This window comes from Fundulus heteroclitus, chromosome 17 (assembly GCF_011125445.2).
Source record: "Fundulus heteroclitus isolate FHET01 chromosome 17, MU-UCD_Fhet_4.1, whole genome shotgun sequence".
NCBI lineage: Eukaryota > Metazoa > Chordata > Actinopteri > Cyprinodontiformes > Fundulidae > Fundulus > Fundulus heteroclitus.
The window spans coordinates 5,493,529-5,510,346 of record NC_046377.1 but is presented as its reverse complement, the minus strand read 5'-3'; the positions used below and the strand labels follow the sequence as shown (position 1 = coordinate 5,510,346).

The 16,818-nt window shown below is 42.9% G+C and overlaps 1 protein-coding gene across 7 annotated transcripts in view; it reads right to left on the bottom strand.

Moving 5' to 3' along the window:
* The window catches only part of gramd4a (GRAM domain containing 4a), a 47,517-nt gene that overhangs the window by 17,649 nt on the left and 13,050 nt on the right, over positions 1-16,818 (bottom strand). For 5 of the 7 annotated variants that reach the window (XM_036148898.1, XM_036148899.1, XM_036148901.1 and 2 more), the window contains one exon: positions 12,649-12,769. In XM_036148898.1, coding sequence (XP_036004791.1) covers positions 12,649-12,769 — 121 coding nt within the window. Of the gene's footprint in view, positions 1-2,332; positions 2,678-12,648; positions 12,770-12,943; positions 13,225-16,818 lie in introns of those variants that run through there. The other 2 variants (XM_036148902.1, XM_012854779.3) reach the window with 2 other exon arrangements.

Genomic DNA, 16,818 nt, shown 5'->3' with positions numbered 1-16,818 from the left:
ACAGAAATCCCACTAATTTGCTTGTTTGATTTAGTATGTTTAGTTTATTGTTGAGCAGGTAAAAAGGAATGTTTTTTGGCATTTTGATAAAAAAGGTTTTATTTTAGTGGCCCCTGAGTACTCTCTACGGGCCATTATTGGCCCCCATGGCAAACAGTTTGGACACCCCTGATCTAGAGCAACTGGTCGAATTCGGCCCAGGAATGATTTCTTTGTGAAAATTAATTAAAAAAAAAAAAAAAAAAAAAAAAAAAAACAGAAATCCATCCAAAATACTCCAGGCCAGCTGCATGGCTAAGCAAGTGCTGTTATGTTTTTTATGTACTACCCCCTAGTGGTCACTTATAAGTCAGGTTTCCTTTTTCTCTATAGTAGTCCATAGAGTCAGGATCGTTTTACAGCTGGCACAGGGTCGGCCTTAAGCATCATTAAGCTGACAGCAGAACAAACACGTTCTGGTTAAACAGACCAGACAGTTAACTCTTGTTGCAGAACCGTCTCCATCTAACCCCGCCCCTACAGCACCGCTACACTAAGAAACAGACAGAAAAGGAACAACGGGTTAAACTGAAAAATATTGAACTCAGGTTTCTTTTTCAGATTCACATAAAAGATGAAAACATTTTGAAGTTGCTGAATGTCCAGCCCCCGGAGCTGCTGGCCTTCAGTAACAGTGGCTCCCTAAGTAAAAGTAGTTGTATAGCCCTGATCTAGAGTATCTCTTTCCCGTTCACCTTATTTATGTAACGTAACTCTAATCCTCCCTCTAACATTTAACAGTCATCTTGCTCAGGAATGTGTGTGCGACCTTTACTGTAGAAGAAAGCGGCTGGTCAAAGGTTGAAAAAGGGGGGGGTAAGCAGCTTAATGCTTGCCTGTCGGCTCCACAGCTGAATATAAACCTGGTAAATAACCTTTAAACAGAAGCTGAAAAATCATTGTAGTAGGTGTGGGTATTTTCTGCTAAGAAACCAAGCAAAACAGAGATACTGTATACAAAAAACACATGAAAAAGTTCACCTGGGTTCAAGCTGCAATATAAAACCGTCAAGGACCCCGTGTGCCCACCGCCTTGTTTGCAACATTATATCCCCAACGTCTTTAGCCAGCTCAGTGAAGTCTGGCTTAACTTTCACTTCTGCTGCTGCTGCTGAGGCCATACAGAAGTCCATCCAGGACACCACTGTGGAAATGGGGCATCCAGTGTGTGATACAACCCAGCACAATACAATATGCTATGTGTGTCAGACAAAAAGAGCTAGAGTACCGTCATGTCCCTATTCCAGAGTGGCTCTCTGCATTAGAAAGCATATTAATAATTCTGTCAATATGCCTGCCTGCTCTGCTTCTAAAACAGGGCTGCCTACTACCACGTAAAGTCCTCAGTATCACACGATAGCTTTGGCTAAATGAAGGCCAGCAACTAAACCAGTTATCTTACAGCACAGAATAAGGAGGATTAGCTAAATGTCAAACCCAAGAGATGTCACTTTAAATTACTCTGACCTTCTCCAAAATGGTCTGTTCAAAAAAAAATAAAAAATGTAACTACCTTTAAAAATCAGAAACATTGATTTTAATGGGAGAAAAGGTCTTTTAAAGTTTCCAAAACACTTCTGTTTCTTGTCCTACAGTTTAAAGTCTTTAACTTGATGCCAGACAAAGCTCTGCAGTGACTTGGGCTCTGGAGGACTGACCCTTCCCAACCTGTTGCTGTGCACTGCTGGTCAGCCGACTGAAAGAAGGCTATTGCAGCTGCTTATTTTGTTAGCTGACTAGCATATCGATATTTTTCCTGGCTGGTCGACTAGTCAGTTGTTACTTTCCCATCTGTACTTTCTGTGAGTGCACCACCTGTTCTTTTAGGTACTGGTCTGCACAGAACGAATGAGAAAAATGTTTCCGTCTTATTTATCATTATAGCCTAAACAATGTTTTGTTTTGAAGATTAAACAGTTCCCACACGTCTGAAAACGGATGCGACCCTTGCCCCTAAACTGCCATGATTACGTCGAGTAAAGCTGGGTAAAATTCCAAGCTAGATTAAACGATTACCAAAACCAACACAACACATGGAAGAAATTTAACGCCATATTAAGCCTGCTGCAAAAACTACTGGAACCCCCATTGATCAAAATCCAGGTTCCCATCTCTAACAAGACTAGATAGTAACAAGATATCCCAAGGACAAGAGTTTAAAGCTGGCAAACAGTCAGCCCAATCCTCATCTCATTTCTGCTCATTTATATCTCAGGTGGATAAATAGAAAGTAGCTTAGAGAACCGTTAAGCATGTGCCTACAAATTCTAGAGTCTAAAGCTGTCAAACTTACTGAGGTTGAGGTTACTTTTATGGCTTTTGATCCTGTCCACAGCTCCACTGTAGAGCAGCTCAAAGCTGTCAAAGGTGCAGTCCTCCAACTTGCACATGCCCTTACGTCTCTGTAGCTGACCACTTCCTGGGACGCTTCCGCAGGAACGCGACGGCAGGGTGGCTGCCTTCGCTCTGTCCTGAAATCCAGCCACCGCGTCACGTGTTTTGGAACGCTCTGCTACAAAAACACCTAAAGGTCCCTCCAAACTCCAAGCTACGGTATTGTGCAGTGTATACACGTTGCACCTATAAAAAAGGAGGCAGCAGCTGAGGCCAGGGTCCTGTAGGCAGATTTATCAGTCACAACACAGCAGGCCTGCACACAGGACGATGGTCGGTGGCTGGAGGTGGTTTGCTGGTGGAAACAGAAGAGAGCAGTGGAGGTAGCGAGGGGTGGGGCTTTGCTGTGTCCGGCACACTAAGAGGGCTCGGATTGAGAGATTTCCCAACACGATCATTTATACATGTGAATCTTTCACCACAACTTTGTAAAGATAGAATTTATTATTCTAGCAAAGCACAGTTGTTTATTACAATGTTCCCTCATAGTATAAATACTGTACAAGATAAGATACTGCCTCTTATCTAAGTGCACAAACCTTTTAAGACCTGAAAGGAAAAGTACAGCACCACATTTTCCAAACCGGTCCAGAGACAATGGCTCCTTTCAGTAAAGGATTGGAGAGGGGGGGTGAGGGGGGGGGGGATCAGCTGCTTCACACTGGACTCTCATTGTTCACATTCACAACAATGTTTGCCAAATCACTAGTTGACTTGGACAGAACAAGGTTGGGTTCACGGCCTCCAGCCAATCTGGAGATCACCAGACTGACCAATGAAAAAGCGAGGAGGGGGACGGAACAGAGGGTGTCGCAAACAAAACACTGGTTAGTTAACAGAGACGAGGCGAAAAGCGCTCCGTTCGTTTGCTCTGCCCCAATGTTTCAAATAGTGTCTGGTGCCCACCTCCAGCAGTCGTTTGACGAGAGGCTGCCAGTCCATCACAGGGTAACGCAGACACAGGAGAGACAACAATACACAAACACTCATAGCTGAGGGTGAAGGAAAGACCACTTATGTTTTTGAACTTTTGGAGAAACCCCACGTCAGGTTTCCAACCCAGGATTTTGTTGCTGCGAGGCAACATTGCACCCTTGTGACCCCGAGTCTTTAAAATGCTCATGGTAAATGTTTCCCTGCTGTATAGGTAGATGTTAAACTCACTCAACATTTTAAACATAGAAATTTAAAGGTTTCATATTGGTAACAGAATGATATCCAATGCTTTGTTTCTCACGAGTAATGAATCAGCCAGAGGAAATAAAATCTGGGCCCATCTAGACCAGGGATTACCAACCTTTACAAGTCGAGACCTACTTCCTTGGTACTGTGTCACACGAAAGGCTACCTGTACTGACCTTTGAACTAGAAGAGTCCAAGCTTACTGTAACTTTAATATAAACAAGTTTTTAATGCATTTATCATTTTAAATCTATGTACATACAAGTATGATTAAAAAGCAAGAGCAACTAAACAAAATACAATTTCAGATGCAGCTCACTGGAGAGTTATGAAAGTTTTAAACAGGCTTGAGGGCACCACATGTGGTCCTTGGGGGCTACCAGGTACCCACAGGCACCATGCTTATTTCCTTCCTTGGGCGACAGATCAAATTTTACTTTTATAGCCTAATGCATGCAGAGGAAGCCGTTTCTATGCTGTTATATACTTAAAGTCAACTCACTAGTATTCCTCAGGCCTATTTGTCCTATGCAGGCCAGAAGCAGAATCATTACTGGAGCTATTTTTTACAAAAGGTGGTAACTGATCACAAAAATGACAGGTGGACACCTGGTCAGCGAACAACACTTGGTGACATAATGGTGTGAGAAAAAAAACGCAAATAGTGAACACTGTTTAAACATAAATGAAATGCTTCAAAAAGACCCTGTGAATTCTAATAGAGCATTTCTTCAGCAATTGTTGTTGAACCTCAAAAACCCTGACAGATGCACCTTTAATGCTCTTCCAAGTATTTCCAATTTATTTTCAGTAACCTAGTTTGAGCTCGGGCTAAATAATAATAATAATAATAAAAATGAATATCTTCTGTTCTTTAATCGCATCTAAAACTCCTCTGCCTCTCACTGGCTTCCTCCCACTCAGTCACAGCTATCCCTGAATGACCTAGATTTCGCTGGCTTTCACAATCTTTCCCTCCAGTTTACGACAGCTTCTCCATCAACTTCTCGTTTGCCCCACTGTCTCGGAAAGAGCAGAAAAACTCCTCCACCCGCTGAGTTGGGAAGGTCAGGATGTACAGTTGGTATGGCCAAGATTCCCCATCAGTGCCAGAGCAGAAACAGGAGGATATTATAAATAATCTAGATAAACAAAAACCTAATGCGGTGTCAGCAGGCAGGATATAATCGGCTTGTTTGCGGACAATAATCAAATCACACATTTCATAAACAGGTGTCTGGTAGAGGCTGCAGCTTCCTCTGCGGAAATGGGAACCAACAGTAAAGAGGAAACGAGTGATTTGCATTCTGTTTTTCAACCAACGCTACGTACATTCATGCATAATTCAGCGTTAACAGGCACTTTCACAGGACAAAAACTCTTTCTAAATGAAAGAATGGATCACTATTCTACACTTTTGTTATCTGCTTGGACAGTGTGACGTAATCCAAGTCCTGCATGACGTTTGAAATCGCAGGGTGTCAGGCTTTAGAGATTGGTTTTAGGAGGATGACTACGCAAACTTTCCAGATTTGGATCTAAGAGTCATGCTGAAAAGTATTCCTTTCTTTCCGCTTCAAAGTTCAGCTACACAGCTGCATGTTACAGCTTAAACAATATGCAACAACTTATCGTAAACCACCTTCTGACTCAGAAGGCTTATTGTAGATAAATATAGGCGGGCACTGTTGCATCAACAAGGGTCTACATATTCCTGAGCATTTCTTTGTAAGGCTCCAGACCACAGCAGAAAAATAACAAGCAGTATTGAAGAACAGTGCATTTTCCTCATTAGTTGCCAGGCCTTCACTCAACTTCAAACACATAATTTACTCGGAGCGGTATCGATTTCTTCCGCAACACTTCTATAAATTTGTAATGTGGAAGGCTCCCTGGTCCCACAGTAGCTGGCCGATATTCAGTGTGTCGTGTTTACATGCTTACCGGATTTTAAACAAGCATCCTTTTGAAATACAAGCCAAAGAAAGGAGCGGTAAGAGCTACTGTACTTTTAACATCGTGTCTACATAAAAATGGCATATATTCCTCTACTGTGACTTAGCTGTATAAACAGAACTATGAAATCTGAGATAACACAGAGGCCCTTTACAAAATGTTGCTTATGCAGATCAACCACTCTTTAGAGGCCTCCTTCTGTAGTAAAGGTCTAGAAATCCCCCACCACGGTTGGAAGTTAATCTAGAATAACGCTACTTGATGTACGGACACGATACATCCTTACAGCTGGTGTGGTTTAGTACTAAATAGCACCAGAGAGAAAGCACTGCATTACAGAGCTAATTCATCTCCGCTTCCATTAGCCCCCGCTTGTGCTGCTGCAGAGCAGCTCCTGTTTGGTGTGCATCATGTCGGAGTGTGTTCCCCTGGCCAGTTTCAAGTAGGGCAGCGGCTAGGACACCGTATCGATCAGCTAGACGCTGCCGAGTTTAAAGCCTCGCCTGCTGCCTCGCGCTGACCTTCAATACATGACCAAACCCGGGAAACGCGTGCATCGTTTTCAGACATCAAAAAAAAGGTACAAAAAACTAACTAACGGAGAGGACCCGTCTACTGTAAAGTCAAATATGACTAAATGCATGCAAGATTTATGCATCCATCAGCTAAGCTTTATTAAATTTAGAAAACAGCAGTTCCAGCCTTGATTAAAATGCACAGGCAAAGAGACGTCTAAGAAGAGGAAAGAGAGGAACCGCTGTTAAAACAGGGCACCGAGGGAAGCTATAAAAGCAGAGCACATTAAGCCTGCTAATATAATGACATAAGGTGATCTCCACTGGCACCACCCTCTGACATCCCACCACCAGCAGGAGGATCAGTTCATTTCTACTCTATAACATGGAGACATTTGCTCACAGGGAATCCATATCTAACCTGCTGAATTAATTTAACGCTAAAATGCAACAGTAATCCAATAGGTTTTTGTTTTTTTCTGCAACTAACGTGGAGGCAACTCACTAATTATCAGCAGAGATCAAGCTTGACACCTTTTATTCTTAATGAAGACACTCACAATTAGTAACAGGGCTTAAAAGTTGGAGTCAGAATCAAATGATTTGTTTTCTGGATGATGTCCAAACACTGTTGGAAAAATACGCTCTACATCCTAACAACACCCTTTAATTGAAGTTGGTATTGAGTGCTAAAACATTTAAACCATTTAAAAAGGTGCATAGCCATGTTAGTTGACTTTTTTTTTTTTTTATCCATACATCAGTAAGTCACTCTGGTTGCACACAAAGTTTTTATGAAAGATTATTACATCCTGGTGGTGTATAAGTTATTATTTTTCCATTTTATGCTTTGCTTTTGCTCAATTTGTTAGTAAATAAAGCCTGTTTATTTAAAATAAAAACGGAAGTACAACATTGCACATGCGCAGCAGGGGTTAAAACAAGGAAGTGGCTAACGGCTATTAGCATCTCCCAGTGAAACAATGCAGAATGGTCCAAGACCCTGTTCGGGGGGGAATGCATAAAAAAAAATTTGATTCCAAGAGGGAAAACACTGGAATTTCACTGGGAATACAGTATGAACACTGGTGTTCACTGAAGCGGACGCTAAACCTGCTGAGGCTCAGATGTGACCGCAGACTTGATTGACGTGAGGAAATGTTCTGATAGGAGGCTGTTGAAGTTGCTGTTAGATCGTTTTATTCAATTAATAAGGGTTGGTTTTTGATCATGCTGAGCTGCCGCTTTGCTGGGAGGCATTGCAGAGGGTCAGGCTCGGTCCGACATTATTTACAACTGATTTATTAATTAAGCAAACCGGCATTATGATAGTTCTGCGATACTGCCGCTAGATGGAGCCACGTCTGTTTATATCTACTCATTGCACCCGGTCCTGGGTTCTATTTGGCCTCAAAAAGAACCATCAAAACAGGATGGACGCTTGGTGTATATAACCTTATTTTCTGATGATCAAACGGTTTTTGGTATGCGTATAGCATATAAAGTGGCTATATTCCTTTAAATGCTGGCCATTAACAGCAGTTTTGAATACCAGCTGATGAAAACATGCTTTAGCACCATCTTAACTAAAGCAAACTGACTTCCTGCAGCTACACTGGTTCAGATCTTTGTTACCCTGCAGTACTCTGCAGAGGCATCGAGGCCAAAGCCTCTACATGCACTCATATCTACAGCCATGGACTTTCCATTAATTTATTAATTCATGTTGATCACATGACGAAACTGGATTACTGTAACAGATGGCAAGTCGTTACGGTAGAAGCTAAATGCAGGCTATAGCTAGCACCATTTCCTCCATCAGTTAAAGGGATCAGGGGACGAATAATATATTAATCAACTATTCTATTTTTGTTAAATGAAAGAACTGCACTATAAAATAAGAATTTATTAAAGACCTACTTGCAAATTATTTGTGGTAAACATTGTCACTTAAATGTGGCAGAATAAATAGTGAGTGAGTGTTTAGATGCTGTCTTTGCTGAGATACATCAAACGAGCAGAGGGCGTTTGAATGGACCAGCTTTTAACATTTAGATCAGAAAGTACTGGTGAAAAGAAGATTAAATATGAAACTGAAACATAAGAGAGGAAGATTGAAAAAAAAAAAAAAAAGAAGCAACTGTAACAACGAAAGCTGTCAGAAGTCATGTGACGTGTTCAGGCAGCGTTTCTTTAAATAATATTCACAAATCAACTAGTTTAGTGTCATTGAACTAAAAGCAGACATTCAAGTACAGCTCCACAGGCTGAGAAGGAAAGTCCTTCTTGTGAAGACAAGAGACAATATAATTATTTGTTTTGCTACAGAGTTACATTTTTATTTTAGGCAACACAAACATCTGTGTAAAAGAATACACCCACATTCAGCTCACTCTTAAAATGGGAAGACTTAAGAATTAAAGGATGGCGCAAATGTTTCTTAAAAAAAATTAATTTCTACATTTTCCATATTGTTCCTTTTTCAAAAAGGAACAATATGAACTAGAGCTGCTGATCAGGTAAAAAAGAAAAAATGTTTTTCTGTACTCAAGGATCAGGGTCCTCACCAGTATTTTTTTCAGCGTAACGGTGGAGGGTCCAATTTTATCACCACTTCGACAACTTTCAGCGCAACGGTCAATTACGCTGAAATGTGCTGGTGAGAACCCTGAGGACTTCGATAATTACTCGTTTTCAAACTAACAACCAATTCTAAGGTAACCTCTGTTTCAACAGAATCTGAAAAAGAATTCAAAAGATGAAAAAAAAAAACATCCACTAATAAGATTTTTCAAAATTGCCATAAATTAAATTAAATTAACCAATTACAAGTGTTAAGGGCCATTATGGAGATAAACCAGCAACATATTGATGAACAGAACTCTAAAGGGGTTTGTAAATATGGGGGAAAATGGGGGAAAATATGTACAAACATAAAATCATCCAGATCAAGTGTTCCTTACAGGAAGCTTTCTGTGACGTGATGGTGGGCCCCAAGTACTACTGACAGACAACAAGTATTTATGTCAGGTTTCCCGCTGCATCATAGGCCTGACAGGCTGCCAGGCTTTACTCGGTCAGTAAAGCTCCTGTATCTGCAACAGTGTCATATCAAACCTCACGGACAACATAAGCTAAGCTAGCCGTCATTAGCTTGGCACACACTGACAACCAAGTGACCGGGTACTGTTGGTCTCAGCTCCCCCTTTGAGCTGCACAGTGCTGCATCACAAAAGGATTTAGCAACCTTAAGTTGGTGTCACGAGTCAGAAAACAATGAATTTCAGTTGTGGTGGAGCTGTCCTTTGCCAAGTTAGATACAACAGCATGCATTTAGGTTCAGTCTGACACAAACGACCAGGTACATCAGGAGCATCATTTGAAATCGAAAATTCATTTCAAAAAGTAAAAGGGCTTGTTTTATGAGTTTATAGAACATTTCTGGACATCCAGAACTCAATAAAACTGAGGAACTTACCAAACTGAATAGCACAATAAAGTGACAATTATATTTTGACTCCACACAGTACAACATCTCGTTTTTAGCCCGATTTTAGCCCCGACATCTCCTTTGCAAGAGGCGCAGATTATTGCTGCGTCTCTTAAAATAATCTTAAATAATCTTAAGAGAATATTTTGGGGATAGTCAACATGTTGAATATTGTCTTGCCCCGATATCCTACCGTGTGGTGTTTTCCAAAGACAAACGAGCACAGAGCCTGATGAATGTGGCATGAAGCCAATTAAAAGCAAGGTGAGGGATTCCCTGGGGATTTCTTATCGTTACGTGTGCTGTCTCTCAGGCTTTGGAAATCGTCCGACTATTTTAAAATGCTGCCATGTGAATCAGCCTTTACACGTGCTCCACAAAAGCTATAAACAAACATTAGTATTTGCTAAAAGGAAGGTTTTGTTCCACCAACTTAATCTCTTTAGCTGACACTAATGACAAATCGTATAGAAGTACATAGGTCTGTGTTGATTTGCTGACGTACGTCGTCTATGGAGCAAAGCTTAGCTGTGGTTGCAACCACACGCACCGAGCACTACGCCACTGTTTATTCTTTCACTTCAACTTCATAACAGAGCAGACAAAAGTAGAAATAGACATGAAATAGAGAACAAGGCCACAGGGCTGAAAGGATTGGACTCCATTAGGTGGTAAGGCCGATTACATCATCCAGTGATAGAATAGGAGGAGGAGAGGCGTGAGAGAAACAAGAAAATAAGAGAGGGATGGAGAAGATGGAGTCCAGATAGGCAACCCCACCTCTGCTCAAGTTTATGTAGCTTTCTTTTAATCCAGCTCGAATCATTTTCTGAGTGAAAAACAGATCGCAGAGTAGTGTTTTGGTTCCGGTCATGCTGTTTCTTTCAAATGTCTGATGAGACGGAAATGAAAGCATTGTGGAACTGAAAGAGCGTCTGGATGAATGAAGATAAAAGGCAAGGGGAGGTTGAAGGTTTTATTTAATGGAAGAGAGAGTTCAAGGGAGAAAAAAAAAAAAGAATTAAAAATCAGGAAGCGTGAAGAGAGCTCATATAGCCAGCATCCTGACAGTGCAACAATGAAGTTGGACCTTTTAGCTTCATAAGAGGCTTTATGAGAGAGGACATGGCCTGAGGTACTCCCCGTCACACACACACACACACACACTCCCTCTGCATCTCCCCCTCTCTCTATTAGATGTACAGATACAAAGGGAAAGAGTGTGTATGTGGGCGGGGACAGTTCACAGTCCATTACACACCACAGAACAACCCGTACCCCTTACTGGACAACAGAACTGTAACACAGTAAGCATCGTGCAGACTTGTTCTGAACGGAGGAATGATGTAACGCCGATTCCCTTCGTTATTCTGGTCAAAAGGTCCTCGCTGAATGTTAGCTACACAAGCTGGAAATCTGATTTCAATTGCAAAGATGAAATAAGCACCGTTAGCTCTGATTACTTGACTTTAGAACAGTCCCGTTTCACTGGCTTTATAACAGGAGGACATTTTTGCCGACGTCACAGAGCTGGTCTGTTGTCAGCTGCTGTCCTGGATGCAAATCTTCTGCAGTCAAAGTGAAACTAAAAATAGCCTGGCAGCAACACAGTAATTATGCAAAGTCAACCCCAAACTAAAAATTCTGAATGGAAAAAAAAAATAAAAAATTATCGGACCGCTTAAATATGGTTTGAAATGTAGGACAATACAAAAATCTACAAGCTGAATTCTGAATCGCATCAGAAAATCTGATCATGCCATAATTCATAATGCTTTTAGGGTGTTTTTAGGGTGTGACTAGACAGAAAACTGAACAGCTACCACAGAGAACTTGAAGCCTTTAAAATGTATCGTTAATGGCATCATGGCAGGCAGCATCTCAGGCCACATAAAGCTGACCATTTCTTTAACAAATAAAACTTTGGAGCGGAACAAGGACTTTCAACATGTTGGGCTAGAAACTGAAGGTTTTCCCTGGAAAGGGAGACGGCTCATCCACGTAGGAAAGTCACACTGTGGACCCGTCAACATGGACATTTTTAAGGCAGCTGTGAACCTCGAAATCATTCCAGTCCTGATTTGCCCATTTCAATTTTGACTCATAATGGGAGATATGCAATATAAAGTGCTGCCCCACTGAGGACCATAATCAAACAGTAAAAGATGCTATTACAAAAGTATCCCTACTTATTCAACAAAGCATAGCACCCTACACATTAGCTGATGTTTATTAAAGTCAATAAAAGAGCACATCTGCATCCAAGAACCCAAAACGGTAGCAGTTCTAAGCTGGGATGCATTTTTTTTGGCCCATCGATGGGAGTCATATCTCAAACAAAACAAATATTTTGTTCAGGTAAACAAACCAAAACCTAACCCTGTAGACACTTCATCAACATCCTTTTTGTATGCTTTTAGTTACAAGACAGAAAAATGTACAAATTAAACGTGTGGGAGTCACACAGTGCGTTTCTGCTTGGACAATGGGATGTAGCCTGGTGAGCTAGCATCAGCTCAGCGGCTGCCTGCCTCCAGGTTGCTGTCATTTCAAGGTTGCTGCCACATACCCACCAGAACAGGATGTCAGAGTCCAACATCAGATTACACCGCTACGGAAGCTCATTTAACATCTTGAGCTCATTTAGCACATCGCAGGTCTGACTAGAAAGCTGGGACTGATAGCAACCGCTACAGAAAGCTGTGACATCAAGTCCTGCTTGTTTAACTTTTTCAAACAAGAAGTGTGAACAATGTGACTGTCGAACCGCAGCGAACAATGATTTCACAAGATGTTTCCACTTTAAAGCTGACAGAAAACGCTCGTCTGGCTGACGCTGACAAACGGCTTAAGCGCGTGTTCGCTGTCACGCTGCAACACGGCTTCGCCTTTTGAGAAATTGAGGAATCGGACCTCTGGAGCAGAGATTCTCATGCAAATGGAGCTGGCTTCCTGCTACGGTTTGCATAAGGCACCTGTGCAGTCCTGCGTTTCGAGCAGCAGAAACCACAGGTTCGCGCGCACAAAGCCAAAAATCACAGAGAAGCGTGCCGCGCGGTTGCGTATACTCACGTAGGAAATGTTTTTCCAATAAGGCGATTTCCAAGTGACCTTTGACTTCGCTGAGGCGCTCTGACTCCGACCTCTGGAAATCCTGAACGACGGCTGCCATCGTGGGAGACCCCGAACCAGCCTACACACACACAGAGCACAAATGGGTTAATAAAACCTAAAAAAATACACGTTTAAATCCTCCCAATAGGTCCACTAAGTTCCAAATGAGCCATTCAGGGAAAGCCTACATGAGCTGACACACACACACACACACACACACGCAGGGATCAGATCAGCAGGAGCCATGACTCACACCAGTGTTTCCTCTCCAGGTTCAGGACCAGCAGGAGCGACCGAGAGGACGAGGAGAAACCCCCCCCCCCCTTTCCCTGACGACGGCGCCGATGACTCAAACGCCACAGACCGCTCTCAACCCGGGCTAACGAGCAAACTAGCAGCGAGGCGGAAGCGGCCGACGGCAGAGAAACGGGAGGCGACGTGATGCGGGGAGCAGAGGGATGACTGTGCTAGTGCGGGATGAGCACTGCAGGTTCAGCATCGCTGCTCGAATACAGCGAGGGTCCTTTAAGACTTCTGCCAAACACACACACACATGCGCGCGCACACAAACGCACGCTCGTGCTGCAGCAGCAGCTTACTGCCGACTGCAGCCGGTGCCGCTTGTGCCTTTTCCCGCTTAGACACGCCGCAATGTCTCAAGCTGAAGCGCCCTCTCCAAAAAAAAATAGAAATAAAATTAGACACAGAAGGCGAGAGGCAGCAAAGGAAAACTGACAGCGACCTGAAAATAAAACGTGCCAGGAAGCCAACAAGAAAGACGGCTCGTGGGACGTGAGCTTAAGGGGGGGGGTGGGGTGCCCTTGAATAAGGGAGCGTTTGGGCGAAATCAAACGGTAACGTCTTTGGCAAGAGGCTGGGGGAGAATGAGGGGGGAAACATGGAGGAGGAAGAGGTGGAGGCAGCAGAGGGGAGTGGGAGTGATGCTTTGCTGCATTATCAGTATTCAGCTACGGCTTTCTGCGGCTGGGTTGTAGCCGGCCTCTGTGTCATGACGACGACGTCCACAGGTGGTAAACAACACACCTGCAGGATGTTAGATGCCATCAGCACGCCCTGGGTCGCACAGCAGGGCGCACGCTAACGCCCCCCCCCCCCCCAACCATTACTGGCTTGAATTGACCTCAATCTGCTCTTCCTCTTTAATGAGAGGCTGGAATTAGCTACAGAGGCTGCGCCCCGACACAAGACCGTCATCTGCTCCACGCTGTGACATTACGGCACATCTATACATGTATGCAGACGGGATCTATTCACAGATAAATATGAAGACTTCTAGTCCTCTTGGGACTACTACTTAAAAACATGAAAATTAACTGGGACAAAACTGAAGGTCCTTTGTGCTGTTTTTTTGGCATACAGAAAGTACATTCAAAGACTGCAAGGCGTAGCATGTATGGTTTTAAAACTTTTTCCCAAATAATAATCCAAAATGATAGCATGTATTTTTTTTCCCAGCCCACTTTAATCCAACATTTAATCAAATTTTGGATTTAATCTCAAAAAGACGTTCGGAGATTCTGTCCATCCAGTCTGGCGGACCTTAAGGTGCTTGAAAGCTCCTTACAGAAAATCAGAGTTTCTGCTTAGAATGTAACTAAAATATGAAATAGTTCCAACTTTATTATATAGTAGGAATAACTAAATCTAGCCATGTCTTATTGTGTATTTTTTATTATTCGTCTTAATTATTTTGTTCACTATGTGCATCCATAAACTAAAGTGCATGCACGCTAAATAACATTCATCCATTTCTCATGACTATGTAGTCATTAAAATAACCACCAATGGAGGCCTGGGCTCTAAATCATGGGATAACAAAATGTAGTCACCGTTGCTACTTTTAAAGCCAGAAAAATCTTTTAAAAAATGTTCAGCGGTCCAGATCATTCTAACAAACATTTGCTGTGGAAGCGGAAGAAGCAGCCAGGAATTCAGGACATTCTGAGGTTTCTCTCGTTTCCTCTTGGTCCCGTCTCTGACAGGATGAGAGTGGGAGTGAGATGCGTCGAGAACCAGGTTTAATCCACTTCAGGTCATCGCCGAGCTAGCCGGGTCTTCAGGGAGAGTCCTGTTTACGCTGAGAACAGCTCTCCCAGCATCCACAGACTGCTACACATGTTGGCCAGCAGATCTTCCACACACTCATTCACAGATATCAACCAAGATGATCACATACCCCAAAACGTCCAAATAGAGGAACGTGCTACTTGATCCTGTGGCAGCCTTAAAGAATAAGAACCCATATTCTGTTACCCGGGAGAATGCCCTCTCGGACCTTGCATGCTTTTTCCACACCCTTCCATATTAGCTCCATCCATCTTCCCAGGGTGGGTTATCTGCCAAAGAAAATCCACCATATGGCCTGCAGGTGCCATCTGAACTGAGCACCTAAACATGTTTGCTGCTTAAATTACTACACATTTCTGACTTCTGTTTACATCTGTAAAGCGTCGTGACAGATTTCTCCCACCTGAGCTATGGATCTCTGTAGCTCCTCCGGAGTCAGCGCTCTAATGTGGCCCTAACCCTGTCAGTCAGTTTAGGCTACTGGTATCGTCTGTGTTGGTTATTTAGTGCTTAGGTAACATCTGAAAGCATTTTTCTTCCACTTCCCAACTATATAGCACACTGTAACCTCAAAAAAGCAACAAGTTTGACTGTTTTGTTCCTTAATTAGCCAGTATAATTCCTCTAATCAGGCCTAATGTGTTGGTTTTAAGATGATTAAAGCCACAGCAGTTTATCCATCAGAAGAAGCAGGTGAGCTTGCATGCCCTGAGTGAACATCTGCCTATTTAATATGGATGACACAAGCAAGTTTGTCAGAAAATATCAGGAGGTGCATTCTGCAGCCGGAGTTACGAGCTTTGCTCTTTCCACCACACGAGGTGACAAAGATTTGATCCTGCAAGGCTGGAGAAACCCCATGGGCTCCAGAGGAAACCTACGGGAGTTGCCTGTTAGATGCTGCTTCGCCGTACCATAGGCAGCATCTTTTCACACAGCGCCACGCACGCCACATGTGTGCAAGTGTGCGTCTCCCAGCAGAGTTGAGAGCTGGCCTCGTCTATTTTGGGGGTTTGGCGCGTGACTCATCGCCGCTCTGATGTGGCCAACGTCTTCCTGGTGGGCTGGTGCTCACAAAGGCAAATATTTCTGCACATGTAGACATGCAAGCGCTGGCTGACACACTCAGGAGGGAGTATGGAAATATAGAGCAAAGTGGAAGGAAAATGAGACAATTTCTCCCAAGTTTTTAACAAATTACCAATTTGAAAACCGTGACTCGTCTGTATTTATCCTCCTTTAGTACGCCAACTGCCTTAAAAGGTCACCTAATTATTAAACCGAGTACACCCGTCTGTAACTTCATCAAAGGTAACACCACGCAGCCCCCTGAGCACGTTACCAACGTGAAAGAATGGTGATGGCAGCATCATGCTGCGGGGATGGCAGAACCACAAAGGGTCATAAAAGTTAAGAGTTCATCTTAACTATGCAAAATAAAAAAATAAAAAATGAATTTTGCACATATTTTTAAATCTATATAACTGCAGGTGTGCTTAAACAAAAAGGGAAATGGAATAAAATCAAATCTAAATGCACTGAAGGACTGGACTTACACACCCCTGTTCTACAACATAGTGACTCAGGGGGGCTTCATTTAAATTCAGGTCAGACTCGCATATTTGTAGCTTTTATTAATGTTGCACTACATCATATCACACAAGAATCAACGGAAGTTTCTGCTATGAGCTAGGCGAATAGAAAAAAAAAACGGGGTGTGAACACTTTTGCAAGGCACTGTATGCACAAGCAGTGCGGACAGACGCGCCTCAGGGTCTCAGATTTAGGGGGGACCCCCTTCAGTTAATCCTGAAGCTGTCTCCAGACGCGATGCAGAAAAAGCCTCGGTTAACGAAGACTCCCTGGCCACTGCGCCTTCCCAAGCCTGATTGAAAAGGAAAATGAAAGGATGATGCAGATAAAGCTTGGCCTCCAGTCAGGAAGTGATTAAAAGCAAGTGGCCGACGGAGGACTTTCAATTTTGACATCTTTCCATCTGTGCAAGGGCACAATGACGACAACGGTGGTAATTTTAGTCGC